The 17,511-nt window shown below is 36.0% G+C and overlaps 1 protein-coding gene across 4 annotated transcripts; it reads right to left on the bottom strand.

The window, feature by feature from the left end:
- Positions 1-1,963: 1,963 nt before the first annotated feature.
- Positions 1,964-16,812, bottom strand: LOC110798269 (glutamyl-tRNA(Gln) amidotransferase subunit B, chloroplastic/mitochondrial). Of its 4 annotated transcripts, none has more exons than XM_022003442.2 (11): positions 16,580-16,812; positions 13,399-13,605; positions 12,157-12,832; positions 8,697-8,906; positions 6,246-6,386; positions 5,937-6,140; positions 4,485-4,682; positions 3,749-3,817; positions 2,860-2,976; positions 2,528-2,623; positions 1,964-2,415 (listed from the first exon to the last, which is right to left on the bottom strand). In XM_022003442.2, the coding sequence occupies exons 3-10, from the start codon at positions 12,784-12,786 to the stop codon at positions 2,543-2,545; spliced, it is 1,650 nt and encodes a 549-aa protein (XP_021859134.1). In that variant the 5' UTR covers positions 12,787-12,832; positions 13,399-13,605; positions 16,580-16,812; the 3' UTR covers positions 1,964-2,415; positions 2,528-2,542. The 4 variants fall into 4 exon arrangements, with proteins under 4 accessions (XP_021859134.1, XP_021859135.1, XP_021859136.1 ...); XM_022003443.2 differs by having other exon boundaries at positions 1,964-2,097; positions 16,580-16,781; XM_022003444.2 differs by having other exon boundaries at positions 1,964-2,623; positions 13,399-13,596; positions 16,580-16,780.
- Between the last annotated feature and the right edge of the window lie 699 nt (positions 16,813-17,511).

The raw sequence follows: 17,511 nt of genomic DNA, 5'->3' as shown, positions 1-17,511 counted from the left end.
ACGCCGCCGCCGTCTCGTAGTGTCGTACCACCCCGATCTTGATGGTAAAGGTAAAGTTTAAATTGAAGATTTCAAATTGGGATTGATTAATTAGGCCAATTAATTTTGTGTTGTGGTTTTGTGATTTTCCCGTACCTTCTCCTTGGCTGTGTTGTGGTTTGGTTGGGTTTTAGTGAATGTTGTGTGTTTATATGCTGATGTGGGTAGTTTTGTTTAGTTTCTCTTTGTTATGGTTGGATGTTTTCCTAAATAAGGTTGTTGTAAGTTTTGGTAAAGAATGTGTTAAGTTTATGTGGGTGTTATTAGGGAATCCTATGTGGGATGGCCTAATTTGGGAGATTGGAGGAATAATGTTGGTATTAGTTAAAAGGTTAATGGAGGTAATGCGATTTAAGGGCATGGCCTATGCTGAAGGATGTTCAGTTTTTGGAGGCATGTCCTTGTGTGGTGTTAATAGTTTTGGAGGCTATGTTCTGGGTTATGTCAGGGAAGGAAGACCAGTGTGGAAGGGGGTTTTGGTTAACATGGGTGTTGGTTGTCAGTTGGTCTTTGAGATTAACTAAAGTTAATTCTCATTTTAGGTTAGCGACAACTTTGTTTGTCACTTTCAAAACCTTTTATTTGAACGCTGCTCCCCATTTTATGCGGGTTCATAGCATGCTTTTCGAGTCACTTTTAGTGACTCTGGTTGCTTGTGACCATTTCACAAGCCTTTCGCAACCAGCTTGTGTCGTTACCACTCTTCCGCTTCTTTCCTTGGTTTTAAAGTGTCACAGGTTTATAAGGGAGCCTTCAATTGCTTACCTCCCCAACAACTCAATCTTCTCAAAAGAACCCACTAAAAATGTCTTTGGCACGCTATTGGAAAATTGGCGGTGTAAACAAAGTCATATCAACAACCGAGGATCCAACAACGAAGGGATTGCTGCCTTTTCAGTTTATTGTAGTTTTTTCATAGTTTGTTTTGTAATCTTGTTTTTGTAGTTGTAAACGTTTATTATGCAACATTAAGCCTATGTCAAAAAAAAAAAAAAAAAAAAAAAAAAAAAAAAAAAAAAAAAAAAAACTAGTTTAATTGACAGAGTTTACGAAAAATGATGCTCTGTTATGAGTTTTACAGCTCTTGTAAACCCAAAAAAGCACTTTGATCCATTTATAAAATATGCAGACATGCAACATCTAAACATTGTGCCCTTGTACAAGACTAGATTATTGACATGAATGTTAAGATTACTATAAATTTCAAATCTGTACTTAGTGTTTATTGCAATATCGAGAACATATTAACATGTTACAACCATTGAATCACAACATAAGGCGTCTACGTGCAGTAATTTTTTGAGCTACAGTGAAATGAGCACAAAACATCCAAACCATTTGATGTCAAGGTTGCATAATTGCTGCTAATTCTGTGACAGACCGACAAAAATGCACTTGTAGATTCTTATCAAGGAATTTAAACCGAGGACAATGTTGAATTCTCCTAATAGATACTCCCTCCGTCCCGGAATACTCGACCCGGTTTGACCGGCACAGAGTTTAAGGGACTTGAATTGACTTATTTAATTTTAATAAGTAGTAGTTGATAGTGGGGTATTATTTTAATGTAGTTAGTGGGAAATGTGTAAAGGGGTGAGATTGGGGGGAGAGTAGGGGTTGAATTTTTAATTATTTTTTGTATAGAGTAGGGGGTAGGTGGGTTAATTGGGGTGGAGTGAGAAATAATATAATATTGTTAGAATATTTCCATTTTTAGAAACAGGTCAAGTATTAAGGGACGGCCCGATAAGGAAAACAGGTCAAGTATTCCGGGACGGAGGGAGTATGTGATTACAAACCTAAATCGGATGGAAAAGTTAGTGTATCAATGCAAACACCAAGCCACCAACTAGAGAGTAGAAAGAAACTAAGATAACCACAAGTATGCAGGTGTAGTGTAGGAGATTATGATAAAAGAGTAAAATGAGGTACTAGCACTGCAGTCTTTACTGGTTAAATAGCATTTAATTTGACCAGTAAACAGGGCCTATTATAAATGACTTAATAATAATGGTGTATATACTTGTACAAATCAATTTTACAAGAAGCAAGCAAAACCTGAAAAGACGACAAAAAAGTTTCAACAAAAAATTTAGCCAAGAATATGACAAATATTCAGGGAGCCCACAAGAAGACTGCAACAAATACCAGTGAGGTTTCAAATTGGCTACCGAAAACCGAAAGAAAAAGAAGAAAAAAAATATGGTGGCAAACGGTAACTTAAGTACTGGAGTCTGGGGCTTCATTCACGCCAGAAGAGCGGTGATGCGTCAAAACAATACATCACTGATACATGATAACCTTAGTCTTGTCATGGAAGTCACACATATGATGCATTTTCTTCAGTATCAGTTTTAGCAAGAATTACACCTAGCACTAGCAGAGTGAAAAACGAACTGCTATTCAAACAAAATCACTAGGACACGAAGTGCAGTGGTTATTGTAATTGTTGAAGGACAACAACAACAAAAAAAGGTCTGACTTGTACCTGTGTATACAACGGTCAGTCCTTGGCATTTAGTTTCTCGAGGAGTATTTTGTTCAACACACCTGGATTTGCCTTGCCTTTCGATTCTTTCATGATCTACAAATACACAACTTCCAGTTTTTATTCAAGAAGAATAGAAGTTTATAATGTACCACACAATATGTAAATAAACATAGAAGAGGAAAAAAATGAGAGAAAGGTTTCTTTAAATTCAGAAGATGATATTTAAAATAAGAGAAAAGGACATAAGTTTACAATGTACCACCACATTTAAATAAACATAGAAGGGGAGAAAAAAAGAGAGGTTTCTTCATATTCACAGGATGATATACCTGACCAGCAAAGAAGCCTTGCAGCTTTGTCTTGCCCCCACGGTATTGTTCAACTTGCTTTGGATTTTCTGCAAGCACTCTATCAATCATCTTCTCTATCTCAGCAGGATCTGTTATCTGCAGATTAATGGGAAGATTTAAACAAGCAAGTTAGTCTGTTGAGTTTATAATATATGCAAACTTGGAGATTAATGTGTCGGTCAATACTCTAAAAATACACCATAATGCAATAGTGATCACCCTAGACCAACAAGTAGTAAAGCTAGTGGCACCATCAGTACACTAGTCTTAACCTAGAATTTATGATACTTTTCACAGAAACTCATCTTCTCAAGAACATGATATATTAAGGGAAATCAAGACTGAATCTCAAAAGATCAAGTTTCAAGAAGCTTGACCAAGACACGCCTGTCATATTTAGCTCATATCCATAATCTATAACTTCGGGATTCCAGAACTGTAGTGGCACAAGTTATGCAAATTGTAATAAACTCAGCTATTGCACTTGAAAATACGCAACCAAAACTGCAAGCAAAGTACCTATGCACTATGTTACTCAGACTCGGCAAGAAGTGTCCGACACTCAGACACGTCTATGTTATGAAATTTTTGCCTAACTTTTTCCCAAAATGAAGCGCCTAACCCCGAGTATCAATTATCCAAGATGGGTATTCGGTAATGGAGGTGGTGGAATGCAGAGTTGGTGAAACATAGCTCATGCAAGATGGTAAAACTAGAATGGAAATTCTTGGAAATGTGGTAAAATTGGCAAGAAAACAAATAGAACAAAGCCATCATTTCCTAATAAAAAAATAAAAACTACCAAACAACAACAACAACAACAAAGCCTTAGTCCCAAAACAGAACAAAAATAAGCAAAACTATTTACCTGGACCAAATTCTTTTCCTTGATAAGGCCCTTGACGGTTCCTCCTTTAGCTATTAGCTCAAAAAGTATCTAAAGGTTAAAGAAAAAAAAAGGCAATTGTAAAGACATCGAAAGAAAATAAGAGTACTTAAAATCACAAAATAGACCAACAAAACAAGACTTTATGGGGCTTAATCGGCTCATAATCAGCCTTTTCCTTGTCAGCAGGGAAAAGTGGATTTCTTCTTTACACAAAGGACAAGAAATTAAATAATACTCTGTACACAGTTTTATTTTTTAACCTATTATAATGTCTCTCTCTCTTTTGAATTTACTATAACAAAATTATGTATACAAAATATGTTTTCCTTCTAACAAAAAGTAAGCATTCAATTCAGAGCTTTAGGAACTAGCCTAACCAAAATACCAAATGTTTATGACTTGAAAACCCTGCCTCAGTGGCACTAATAGCTCACTGTCGTTCTACTTCAGTGGGTTTTGTTTCATGCTTCTAGTACATTATCATTGAAACACGAAATCTTTTTGGAAATTAGCAGATAAGTTATTAGAGAATAAGAAAACAAAGTGCACATGTTTTTCAGCATAACCTCTGAGAACAAGTATAACAGTAACAACATAGCAGAGTCAAGGTATGCCAGTTGAGAAAGCTGCAAGACATGCTATATAGTCTTTTGCAGCAATCACATAATGGCTCCTCAATCCCGAAAAATTTACTAATGGCGTAATAAAAACGCACCTCTTTACCAATTTTACCACTGATAGTCCCTTTTTTAATAGAATCAATCAATTCAGCCAACTCATCAGGAGTAAGCTTTATCTCATTAATGGACACTTTTTCATTCTTCATGTAAGCTGCAATATCACCCATTATCCAGTTAGCAGCTAGCTTCATGTCAGCACCTTTAGATAGGGTCGCGTCAAAAAATTCAGCAACCTGAGAAGCACTTCAGTAATGAGTATCCATCTAGATATGAGAGTTGCATGTGTTTTGGGAAATGGACAGAATGACACTGAAGATTAAATACAATCTAAGGCAGCAGAAAATTGAGTGAAGGCATGTTTATGCTTCACACGTAAGCATAAGATTGCTAGTTTCATGCTTCAAACTTTTTGGTATATTTCAGGGAAAAGCATAATGAAAAACCATAGTGGACCTTTGAAGTACACCAGATGGATTAAGGATATATCAAAACAGAAAAGACCGCCAAAAGCCTGTATTTGATAAAGCATTATGTTTTTGGTCTTTTCACCAAAAACTATTGTTTTATGGTTCTGCAATAACACGCAGCACAGTGGTTAGCAGTTTAGCATCCAGGTATTAAGGGTGCTTTCCCAGGGAGCTTTCTCATGAATCGATGTCCAGCAACAAGCACATGATTCACATCTTTCTCTAAAGTCTAAACAAAGTTCATAATTAACTTTTCTTGAAGGCAGCACCCTTCCTTGTTAATGCTTCATTCCTTTGCAGCACTAAAATCTACGTAACCTCAAATTATACAATCTTCCCATTCTTTCAAATCCCCTCACTGGTGATCATGAGGTTATTAGCAAACACTGTAAGACAGTAAAACATGTCAAGTCCTTGTGATTTCAGTGGAGATGTATTCTCTAACGGACCAAAATAGTCTTCGAGAATGTGTGATTTCAGTTAGATATATCCTGTGTTTTCTTTAGTTATTTTTTCACTTTTTGCTTGGGAGTGAGAAACAGAGTTTGTATACTCAAAATATATCATCAATGCTCTACGGAAAGAAAGTGGTAATTATAGAACATGCAATAATTCCACTATAAATATTTACCAACAGATTACCACCGACAAAAATGGTCTTCGAGTCTGTAGACACATCTTTCAGGCACTTGGGTTACTTATAGTTATAGCCACTGCTTTTCTTTCTTTCACAAATTTCATCTGCATTCCCACTTCTAGAAAGAAAATTGAAAATGTTGATACAAAAATTACGTGCTTTAGAGGTTGTTGTCAGCTGGCAAGTCATCATATAGAAACTCCAACTTTCACTGAACCCGGTGGTAATGGAGGGCAAAACATATGTTGATATATTAGCATTTTGAGTGATCATAAACCAGTAGATGCAGCATGTAGCTAGAATGATGTGTAAATCATTACTAAAACTTACAACAGTAATGACAAATAGCCCAATCCTAAAAATTAATGTGTCAGAGTACTTACATTTACATCATTGGCAAGAAAAATCACATCCTGCATGCTTAATCCCATTTGTTCATACCGCCGCCTCTTCAACTCTGGAATTTCTGGCAAAGAATCACGAATGTCCTCAATATATTCCTTTGTCAAAGTCACTTCTGAAAGGTCTGGCTCTGGGAAATACCGATAATCAGCAAGCCCTTCCTTCTTTCTCATAGTTACTGTTTTCTAACAATGACACATTATACAGAAATAAATAAGATAAAGAACACAGGTGAATTAGATTCTAACTTCAATGCCATAACCAAAAGGGAGCAAAAGTGCGGCAATAACCTGAGCACCCTCCTCCCAAAGACGAGTCTCTTGTACAATTTGGTAAGCTAGGCCTTGGTTATGCAGTTGTACTTGTCTTGTGATCTCATAATCAATGGCCCTACTTATTGCTGAAAATGAGTTCAAATTTTTTATTTCAACCTGCCAGAAATATTCAAACAAGAATTCAGTTTATGCTTTAAAGAACACGCTCTTCACTGAAGGCCTAGGAGGCTAGGAATGTAATGATCTTACTAATAATGGAATGGGAAAATATATTCAGAATACAGTCCATACAAAGTAGCATATTTTCACCCAAAACTTTTTACAACTACGCACATCAAAAGCAAAAGGAAAACATCAGAGTTTCTGGCGGCACAGAAGGAAACTCCGATTCGATCCGCCCCCCGGCTGGAAGGCATCTACCTCATCACGATCACAGGGAGATCCCCCGTCCCCCCACCTGTTTGTATTATTGTTCGTTTACCAGGTTCAGCACGAAATCATAAATAAGCGAAAACCTATTAGTTCAACACAAGTGTAGTCCCATTACATTTTCCAACAATCCAGTTTCCAACCACAAACACAGCTTTCGCATCTGAAATCATCTAAAATTCCATATATGCCCAGAAATATTTGATAGAGACTGCTAGGAACTGATTTCTTAGCAAACAGTAATCAGAAAAATAGAAGGTAAAGTTATGCTGGGACAAGAAATAAGAGAAGAAGACAAAATGTGATTGTAAACTGGGATATAGCAATTATCGAAGATAAGTACAAGCATCCGAGGGGTTGGTTTTCACCCAAATGCTAAATAAAACCAAAGGAAACTCTTCATAATATTCATCATGATATTTCTGTTTCACTAATATCCTACTCTGCTCTATATATAGACAATCTCATTCCCGTTTCCTTCTCTTCCCTTCAAACTAACTCTCTTTCCCTCCTCAAGCTATTCCTTACATAAACATAAACCATTCCCCATAATACCCTTCCATAGTTCAGTTTCTTGCACAGACATTGATGGTGAACAAACTTGAAACAGAATCTTTAACAGCTTTCAAACAAGTCATCCAAATGGCCTTCTTTTGAACTGTCTAAATAGGCCGCTTTGAAAGAATTTTTTTTTTAAAATAATCTTTGTAGCTTAGCAATTTATAAACTCCAATCCAAATAATCATACAAATATCTACTTGTCAGAAGTTCGACCAAGAATTAGAATGTCAAGTAAGGTTCAACAGGTATCAGTATCATGTGTGTCAGGCAATATAACACAGGATCCAAAAGTACGTACTCGGTACTTAGTCCATTTCTTAATAAATGCAATATTTTGACTTTTTACTCCATTCATATATTAACTTCGACTACAATTTTATACTGATATATTTTAAAAGTTAATGTCATTATGTAGTTGTAAGATAATTCTAAATGTACATTTTCTAAAAAATATTTTTTAAATGGTCAAAGTTGTGCATTTATAAACGTGAAAGTCTATATTGCATGTATTAAGAAACAGAGGAAGTATAATTTTGTGAATACCTCATAGATCCTGATCCCCATATGCCGTATATTTTAAACTCTCTATTTCAGTTGTAAACCTATAATGACTGCAGTTTCCACTGTTGCAGCTATAAAAGAAATGGCAGTTCAACAGTCTTCATTACTTGGTTAATTTCACATTCCAACACTAAAATAAACTCACAGAAAAATGTAAATATAAATGATAAGAGTGTTTCAATGCAAAATCTGGTTCATCAGGTGTCAGAATCAAGTCTGTCAACAGGCCATCTACCATAAGTTCCCAAAGTATATACTTCGTATCATTTTATGATTACTCCATCAATTCCAATCCCTATCCATTGATCGTCATCTCCAATTCAATTGACAGTCATAATGCATACAGTTGTTAGTATTCTCAATATAGCCCTATCTAATGTTGCCTGGGATATGGAATGTTCCATGTAAGCAGAACATATCCTCATGGAATGTAAAACACTTGGTCTAATTATAACTTAATGAGTAATAACAGCTACAAAATTGATTAAAAAATTCATTTTTTGTTGGCCAAACATTTGAGTAAAGATACTTCAAAAACTAACAAAAAAATCTATGATTCTTTGAGTAAAGATACTTCAAGAAGATTTTAACAAATACTACGAAATTGTTACCCAAAATTCTCTCTTTTTCTTGTGAAATTAATATTCAAGTTCATAATCTATCCAATTAGCTAAATTAACTCTCAATTCCCTTCCTGAATCCATTGTGATCCGCATATTTGGTCATTGGTCAACGCATCCGATTTGATGTTTCGCACTTCGGCGAACAAAACCCTGTGCGGCTGGGCCCAGCTTGATGATGTGAATATCACCAAGTAGTTTCAGTTTGTATGCTTAAATTCAAAAGAATGTACACATAGCATCAGGAACTCAAAAACCTCACATAGTCAGTGAGAAATAAATCCAATATGCTTACCTTTGTACCAAACTCAACTTGCCCTCTTGGACGGACTGATATATTAACATCACAACGTAGTGAACCTTCTTGCATATTACCATTGCTCACACCCAAGTACCTAACTAATCTCTGAATTTCTGCACCATATTCTGCAGCTTCTATGCCACTTCTCATATCAGGTTCAGAGACAATTTCAAGTAAAGGTACACCAGCCCTATTTAAATCGACCTGCAGATGGCAAGTAGCATATAAACCCAGCAATTTATAGAGGGAAAAAAAGAGAGCTTAATGACTCATGCACTGCAAGTGAGTTAACTTCCACGTCCCATAAAGATCGTATAATTTTTCCATTCCCCATAGTGATGTCACTGTTCTAATGAATGCCGTTGAGACAGTGAACACATCTTTTGAAAGAGGCAAGTACAGATATTGAACAAATTTTTCAAAGATTTAAATATTTTCTCTTCCTTATTTTTAAAAGGAAGAAAAGCGTTAGGGAATCGTTTGGTCCGCACGGGGCAAAGGGAATGAACCGAAGAAAGGGTAAAAAGAGGAATGGAAAATAAAACCCTTTTGATATGAGGTGTTGTTTGGGTGTTATTTGGGCATTCCACTTCTCTTCCTTCTCTCACACTGCTCCACCACATTCCCCCTCCTATTAGACGTCGTCACCGCTCCCTCCCCATGGACGTCGTCGTCTCTCCCTCCCCATGGACGCCGTCGCCTCTCCCTCCCCATGGATGCCGCCTCCACTCCTTCATTAACGTCGCCACCTCCCTCGTTCCCTATGGTGTTTTAAAGGTCAAATTCGACCATGATAACTCTAGATAAACTCCAGAGTGTAGTTTTCATGGTAGAATTTGACCATTAAAAGCCATGATTAATAGTTGTTGGTGGCTATGTTGCTCAAACACGGGTTTAAGTGTCATGGCCGACACCCCGATCCAAAATTTTGTAGACACGGCGACATGGTCAAAGAGTGTCTTGACTAGTTCTTTAGATACGGCTATCATATAGTGTCGGAAAAATTCACCCCATATTATTTTAATAATATAAAAATAAAAAAGAAAAAGAAGAACGCACTAAGCTAAGCTAACCCAACTTTTTAGTTTTTAGAGGTGTTTTTATCCGGGTAAGACTTTTCGCTAATGATGCTTATCTTCATCATGAACTTTTTTATTCTCTTTTTTTCTTCTCCTCCGATCACGAAATAACGCACTTGATTTCAGGTCCTTTTCCAACACGGGTGTCGACACTTCCTCAGACATGAAACCTTTAGAGTGTCATGTCGTGTCGACACCCGACACCCCCGGTCAACCAAGGTGTTGAATTAACATAGGTGGGTGGATTTCGGTGTGGTGGGTGTATGTTTCGGTGGTTGCGGAATTTTTGGGTGGGTTACAGTGGTTTGCAACGTGCATTTTGGTGTTTTGTGGTTTATTTATTGGTTTCAGTGTCAATAGGTGGTTTTTGGGTTGGTGGTGGTTTTCGGTGGTCTTGGGGTGGGAGAGATGATGCGTCTCTGGTTTCGGGGCTGTGTGGTCTGGTGGCTAAGTGTGGTGAAGTAGGCGGCATATGTGGTGGGTCAGGCGGTTGAGGTGGTGGTGGGTCCAGTTGATGGTATGGTGTTACAAGGTTGGTCAACATTGATGAAATGGTGGTTTACGTTTTAGGGAGTGTTTTAGGAAAGAGAATGAAAATACCTAAGTGGTATGGGGAATCAACTAAGAAGACTTTGGGGTGAAATGGAAAATGAAAGAGGGTAAAGGGAATGACAAATTAGGCCAAACAAACAACAACAAATGGAATCATGCCAGTTCATTTCCTCACCTTTAGATGATTACCCTGGACCAAACGCCCCAGAGAAGTATTTATATGTTCCAAACTTATTTGACATGAACTTCCCAACACCCCCCCCCCCCCACCCTCTCAGAAAAGAGAAGACGAAAACAAATTTTATACTTAAATCATCATAAGAACCCCCCCCCCCCCCCCCCACGAGCTATCAACTCCTCATTAAAAGTGTTAAAACGAACTGATTTAATGGTTTTACAATAAGAAACCCCCCGGGCTATCAACTCCTCATTCAAAGTGTTAAGACGAACTGATTTAATGGTTTTACAAGTAGGAAATATTGCTCAGACATGGATTTAAGTGTCGTGTCCAACATCGGTATCGGAGGATCCAACACTCAGATCCTAAATTTTGCATAGACACGGTCAAGTAGCATCTTGACCAAAACTCGGCCGATCTAACTCCATTCTCAGTCTGGCGATACGATATTTAGCGATTCATCACGGTGTATTCTAAAAAGGCGATATTTACCCCGATTCGACCGGTACGGTCAAAAATCACAAGAGATAACCGATCCAACTCGCGAATCGAACGAATTTTCATAGAAAATGAGAAGAAACAGAGAACTCGTAGTGGAAAAGAAGTAGAGTCGCCATTGATGCTGGGAGAAGGAAGAGTTGAAGGTCTCTGTTTTTCAATGATATTGTGTTTGGCACTTTGGGTAGGTGGGGAACTGGGGATTGCTTTTATCTTTTATTGAATAAAAGAGGAGGATGTTAGGGAGGTGGGGGTTGGGGTAGGTGGGAAGTGGAAAGTGGAAAGTGGGGAATACTTCTCTTATTTATTTATTTATTTATTTTATTTATATTAATAAAGGTAGAAAGGGCCAAGGAGCATTTAAACAAAGTTAACAAACAAACGTTTGTTTGTCTCTCTCTTTCTTTTTCTTTCTTTTTTATTTTAATTCCCTCGGTACGTAGTACTCTATTACTACGAAGTATAGGTATTTTTTTTATTACTTCTTATATCCATTACGGAGTACTAATCCATCATGTGCGACCACCGCGACACGATCCACGATTGTTCTGCTACCGTATCACCGGCCGCCGATACCGCGACCGATACCGCATTTTCGATCTTTGATCTTGGCTGGTTTTACGGCTATCATATAAAGCGTCGAAAACATTCTCACCCCATATTTTTTTAATATATAAAAATGAAAAAGAAAAAGAAGAGGAGGGCACTAAGTTAATCTAACTTTTCAATTTTTTATTTTATTTTACTTCTCCTCTACCTTTGTTGTTTCACTCTCCCTGTCTACACCTTTCTATCCTTCATGGCTCCATTAAAGAAGCTTTGATATCCGAGCTTTAGTAAGACTAAATATTCACCAATGGTAGCTTCATCTTCTTCTTGGATACCAAAAATGGAACTTTTTTATTCTCTTATTCTATGATCCCGACACTTGATTTGGGATCCTATTCCGACACGTGGACATGTCATGTCGACACCCGACACACCCGGTCAAAGAGGGTTTTGAAGTAATATAGGTTGTCGGGAAGTATCTAATTATACCATGGAATTTCTAATACCACCTTAAAACATGAAAATGATTATAATAAAAAAAAAATTAAAACAATTCTTGTAACAAACGTGAAATTGTCAGAAATGATGAAGCATGTACCTGAGAATGACTTCCACCGTCTGTATGGATTAGTTTCCCTGCATCCTCTTCCATATGGACTCGAGTTATCCCAAATTTCCTATGCCCACCACCATACTCGAGTGGGAGATCCAAGTCAACATACCCACTAGTCGCTATAGGAACATCGAACTGAGAGATCTGGTAGCCCTTAGGCAAATCAGGGTAAAAATACTGCTTCCTGTCAAACTTTGAGTTTAAGGATAGCTTGCAATTAAGCGCAAGGCCAAGTTTCACAGCACACTCAATAACCTTGGAGTTCATAACTGGCAAGGCACCTGGTAAACCCATGCAAACAGGGCAAATATTGGTGTTTGGTTCCGAACCATAATTGTAGGCACATCCACAAAAGGCCTTAGTAATAGTGGAAAGTTGTACATGGGTTTCTATACCAATGACTGCTTCATAGTCTTTCAACAATTTGTCAAGTGTTGTGCCTTGATTTCGACTTACAACTTTTGATTGCGTCTTCAGCTGATTTTGTGTTGTTACACTTTGGGAATGTAGGCTATTAGATGTGCAGTAAAAAACACCCACTTTTTTAGTCAACAACGAAGACGGGTAAATACACAAAGGACGAACTTGTAACCCTCTAAACAGTAAAGATGCCATCGTACTGATTACTTACATCCACTTCAACATCAAACTAAATCTGTGTCTGCAATTGAGGAAAAGAAAACTTCGTTAATAACACTACTAGCTGAGAATTAGGTATAAATATACAAATCTTAGTATCCGTAAGATCCGTTTAAAAAATTGAAAGGCCTTAAGCTGAATGTTATCATCTTTGTACCTCATTTTAAACTAAACCAATTCATAAATATTCTGGCTAATGATAAAAAGTTAAGTGATTTATACTAAACTAATTTGGCTACTTAACAATATCTCAATGGTAACAAGTAAAGGTCTCATCGAACATGTAATAGCCCCAAGAAACAACTAACCCAATCAAACCCAAAAATAAGTTTGGAATTTACACGTAAATAAAGAAACCCATTTGCTAAGTTATAAGATCCGCAACTTCTAATAAATAGCTTTCCTTTCAGGTTTTTTTTATCAAAAATTTCTTTTGAGCATTTCATTGAAAATACGGCATGCAATTGTGTAGGATTATTATATAAATACATATCCAGCAGAATTTCAGGAAACTATTACCTAACATCTATCCAAGGATCATATACATAACACATATATGAATCAATCAAGGGGGATTAGATATACAACCTTTGCAGCGTGTTTTCCGGTAGTATGCAAGCTTCGAAGATCTGAGAGCCCCACCTCTACGTAGTCCACAAGTACCAATTGGATCCCGCGTATGCTAGTACGGAAGAGAACGATCACGATCAATCTCTTGCTTTATTTGGGAAGGACGCCGTTTTTGTGTTTTTCCTTTTCTATGTCATACACTGAATGGACGTATATCTTCAATCCCTAATATGATATGAGAGTTTAGGTTAACAGGAAAATATACTCAACCCAGCCTTATTTCTCTTAGTAGGACGGTTGTCATAGGGCCTTTCGGGCCCATATTAATTATTCCATTTAATACTTATATGTGTGACCTCATAAGAATTAAGATAAATTAGTTGTAGGCACAATCTAGCACAATCCAATTGTAACCTACTATTATAATTATTCTCTAGCAAGTAATTATGAATTACTAATTTAACATAATATTATCTCCATAATATTATATTTAGTAATTGTCGGAAATGTCTTAGGACATAATTCCTTCAAGTAGTACTTCAACCAAAACCCAATAATAATCAATAATAACTCTTCCATAAAATTCGAACTACTACCTCACTCAGATTTTCAGCTACTCCCTCCGTCCCAGAATAGTCGTTACACTTACCTTTGCACAAAGTTTTAGGTGATAAGTGGTTGTTTGTTTATCAATTGTTATTTTATTGAAAAAGTAGATGTAATAAGAGTTAGTGGGGTATTTTTTTAATTGAATGAGAGAGGGTGTGGGGACAAAAAAAAAGTTAGTGGGAAGAGAGAGACAATATAATAATTGTGGGGTCATTCCTACTTTAGAAGTGTAACAACTAATCTGGGATGGACGGAAAAGGAAAGTGTAACAACTAATCTGGGACGGAGGGAGTATAATTTTCCCACATAATGAACATTCGTGGTCAATGAACATGCTCTTAGACTAATCATAAATTCATAATACCATCAACAAATTCATCATCAATAAATACTAAAACTGCACTCTGATATACCTCCAATTGGTATATTTAATCCATGCGTTATTAAACACCAACAAAATACAACACTTATATTGATCAACTCCTTTCAATTTACTTAAATAACATACTACTCCCTCCCTTCCTAAATAAGTGTCTTATTTCTATTTATAGCGTTCCCTAATAAGTGTCCACTTTCCATTTTCAGACAACATTTTTCCCACTTTTCCATAAATCATGATTGCTTTTTCTTACACATTCTACACTTTTCCCACTTTTCCATCCCCACATCTACTTTTATTTGTACTTTATCAATAAACAATTATCTACTTTATCTTTTCCCCAAAAAACCACTCTCAGTCAATATTTTTCTTACACACTTTTCATTTTTTTTAATCCCTGCGCATTCTTTCAAATAGGATACTTATTTAGGAATGAAGGGAGTACTATACAGTGGCATATCCAGGAACTTTAGGGTCCTGGGTCACCATCGATAACGCACCGCCATAATTGTAACATATAATTAACTTGCTTAGTTAGAGTGATTGTACCATCCAATTAATTGCTTAATCAAAACAAATCAAATACATATACACTAAGATAAACAAAATTAGAAGAACAATCAAACAATACTTACTCAGTTACACCAACTGATGCATTAACTCATGAATTAAAACAACAATCCACCAATAACAACAAGTCAACAACAACAAATAACAACTCATGAACTAATTAATAATAATCCCCATTCCCCTGTTAACAAATAACACCAAGAGATTGAAAAATCAAAACAAACTCATGAATACTTGATAATTTATTCTTTAACTTTCTGTAATTTCATAAAATCATTCTAAATCTCTTTCTTCTTCCTTAAATTTATGTTCCAGACACTCAATGATCTACACTCAATAAGTTTTTTACTCATTGCCAAGCAAATTTACAACGCTTTACAGACTTCTATTGTTACATTTTACCAGAGTGCTGAGGGGATACACATTTAACTGTCCATCACAATTACTAAATATATTAGCAAGAAATTCAAGAAATTAGCTCAACTTTCCAGTACAGTCTTGCCAAAAGAAGCGTAAGAAATTTCTCTTACACCAACTGATCAGATTTTCGAATTCGAGTGCTATATAATCTATCGTCTGGCAAGAATTGAACTTAAAACTGCAACGCTAAGTCATTTTTGTCAATGATCACTAAAATCGATTTCGAAAAACAGAAAAAAAGGAAAGATTGCGCATTATGTCAATGTAACACTGGATTTTTCAACAACCTCACAAGAAGAAGTTAGCACATTGATCCAGCCTCCAGTACCTTCATAGTTGAAGATAATTCAGTGACATAATGTCATAATTGAAAGACAATTAGTGGGGTTGGGTTAGTAACATAATGTCATAATTGAAAGGCAATTTAGTGAATCAAATGCGAATAATAATAAGGCCCTATTTGGTTCATTATTAGTAAAGGAAAGGAAGAGAAAAGAAAGGAAGGGAAAAGAAAGGAAAAGAAGGGAAAGGAAATAGATTTTATTTTCCTGTGTTTGATTTAAGGAAAAGAAATGAAGGGAAGAGAAAGAAAATATAAATGACAGCTTTTAATTTTCTCTTTCCTTCCAAATTCCTCCAATTTTGGGAGGAAAGGAAAGTGAAAATTTTATAAAGAAGCGTTCCTTCCAATTCTCTTCCTTTCCTTCCACTTCCCATATAATTATTTGTACCAAATACAGAAAACTTTATTTTACCTTTCCTTTCTTTTCTTTTCCTTCCAATTCCTCCCAACCAAATAAAGCCTTAGGGTTTTCGTTTGGTTCCGATTCCACTCATGAACAGAAAGTTAAAGAATAGATTATTAAGCACTCGTGAACTAATAATCCACTGTTAACAAATAACAATAACTCAACAAGAAAAAAATGAATTATTAAAACATACTCATACAGTCATACTCATACAACATTACAACTCATGAATTAAAACGGTTAAACTAAGCACACAATTAATCATGAACAAGAAATTAATTTCAGCTTTCACAATTACTCAAATTAATTTCAGCTTTCAAAATTACTCATACTAAGACATTAAGCACTCGTGGATGGTGAGGGGCAGGCCTTTCAGCTTCTCGCCAAATATGTCAACTGAAGAAATCCTTAAATTTTACGTATATGAAAATTATTCTAAAAAAATAGAAAAAAAGTGAAGAGAGAAACATACCTCAGGGAAAGAAAGAACGGAATGGCGCTAGCAACTTAGCAAGTAATGAGAGCCGATGGTTCACAGAACTCGGGAAAAAATCAGCAAAAAGTGGGTTGAATGGGAGAGGAGAGGGAAGAGTTTCATGGTTTTTATTTTTTTTGGAAGTGACGACTGACGAGTGATGATAATGCCAAGTGATGCCCTGTTCTTTTTTCCTTAATTTCAGTTTTAGGGGGTGTTTGGTATGAAAGTTGGAAATGGAGTGGAATGAAAACAAATAAAAAGGGAAAAGGATAATATTAACTATTTCCATTTTACTGCACCAAAAAAAAAAAAAAAAAAAAAAAAACTATTTCCATTATTGGGTATTTTGTATATAATGGGAAAGGAATAACTTATATACGATTCCCTTACTTAATGTTTGGTAAGCAATAAGAAAATGAATACAGTATATTTTATAGTTTATTCTACATCTATATATGAACAATATAAAGTAAGAAATCATAATAAAATAGTACAAATTAACAAGAAATACGAAGTAACACCTTTGAAGAACAACAATACTCCCCCCTGTTTATAGCCCCAAATCCCAATACCTGATTAAATAATAATCCAAACTTTTCGACTTCTTTCAAAAGATCCAAAATAATTGATATTTGACCTTTAAAATATTGAATACTCAAAATAATACGTTTTGACTTTAGGAAAATAATATTTAAAAATCCTAAAGCTCCGCATTAGTCTCCGGTTACCACTTTGTAGTATTGCTTACTACAAAGAAGGAATGAAACTAAGCTCTAGTACACCACTTTGTAACACCCTAATAATTCCTTGCTTTTATAAAACCGTTTTCCAACTTAAAATAAAGGAATTACTAAAGTATTACCGTCACCGTGATATGATAACGGTTAAGGCTAGTACCAGAATTACGCAGCGGAAATTTAATCTCA

Source organism: Spinacia oleracea, chromosome 5 (assembly GCF_020520425.1).
Source record: "Spinacia oleracea cultivar Varoflay chromosome 5, BTI_SOV_V1, whole genome shotgun sequence".
Taxonomy (NCBI): Eukaryota; Viridiplantae; Streptophyta; class Magnoliopsida; order Caryophyllales; family Amaranthaceae; genus Spinacia; species Spinacia oleracea.
The sequence above is the reverse complement of the archived record's forward strand: the minus strand, read 5'-3'. Positions and strand labels throughout refer to the sequence as shown.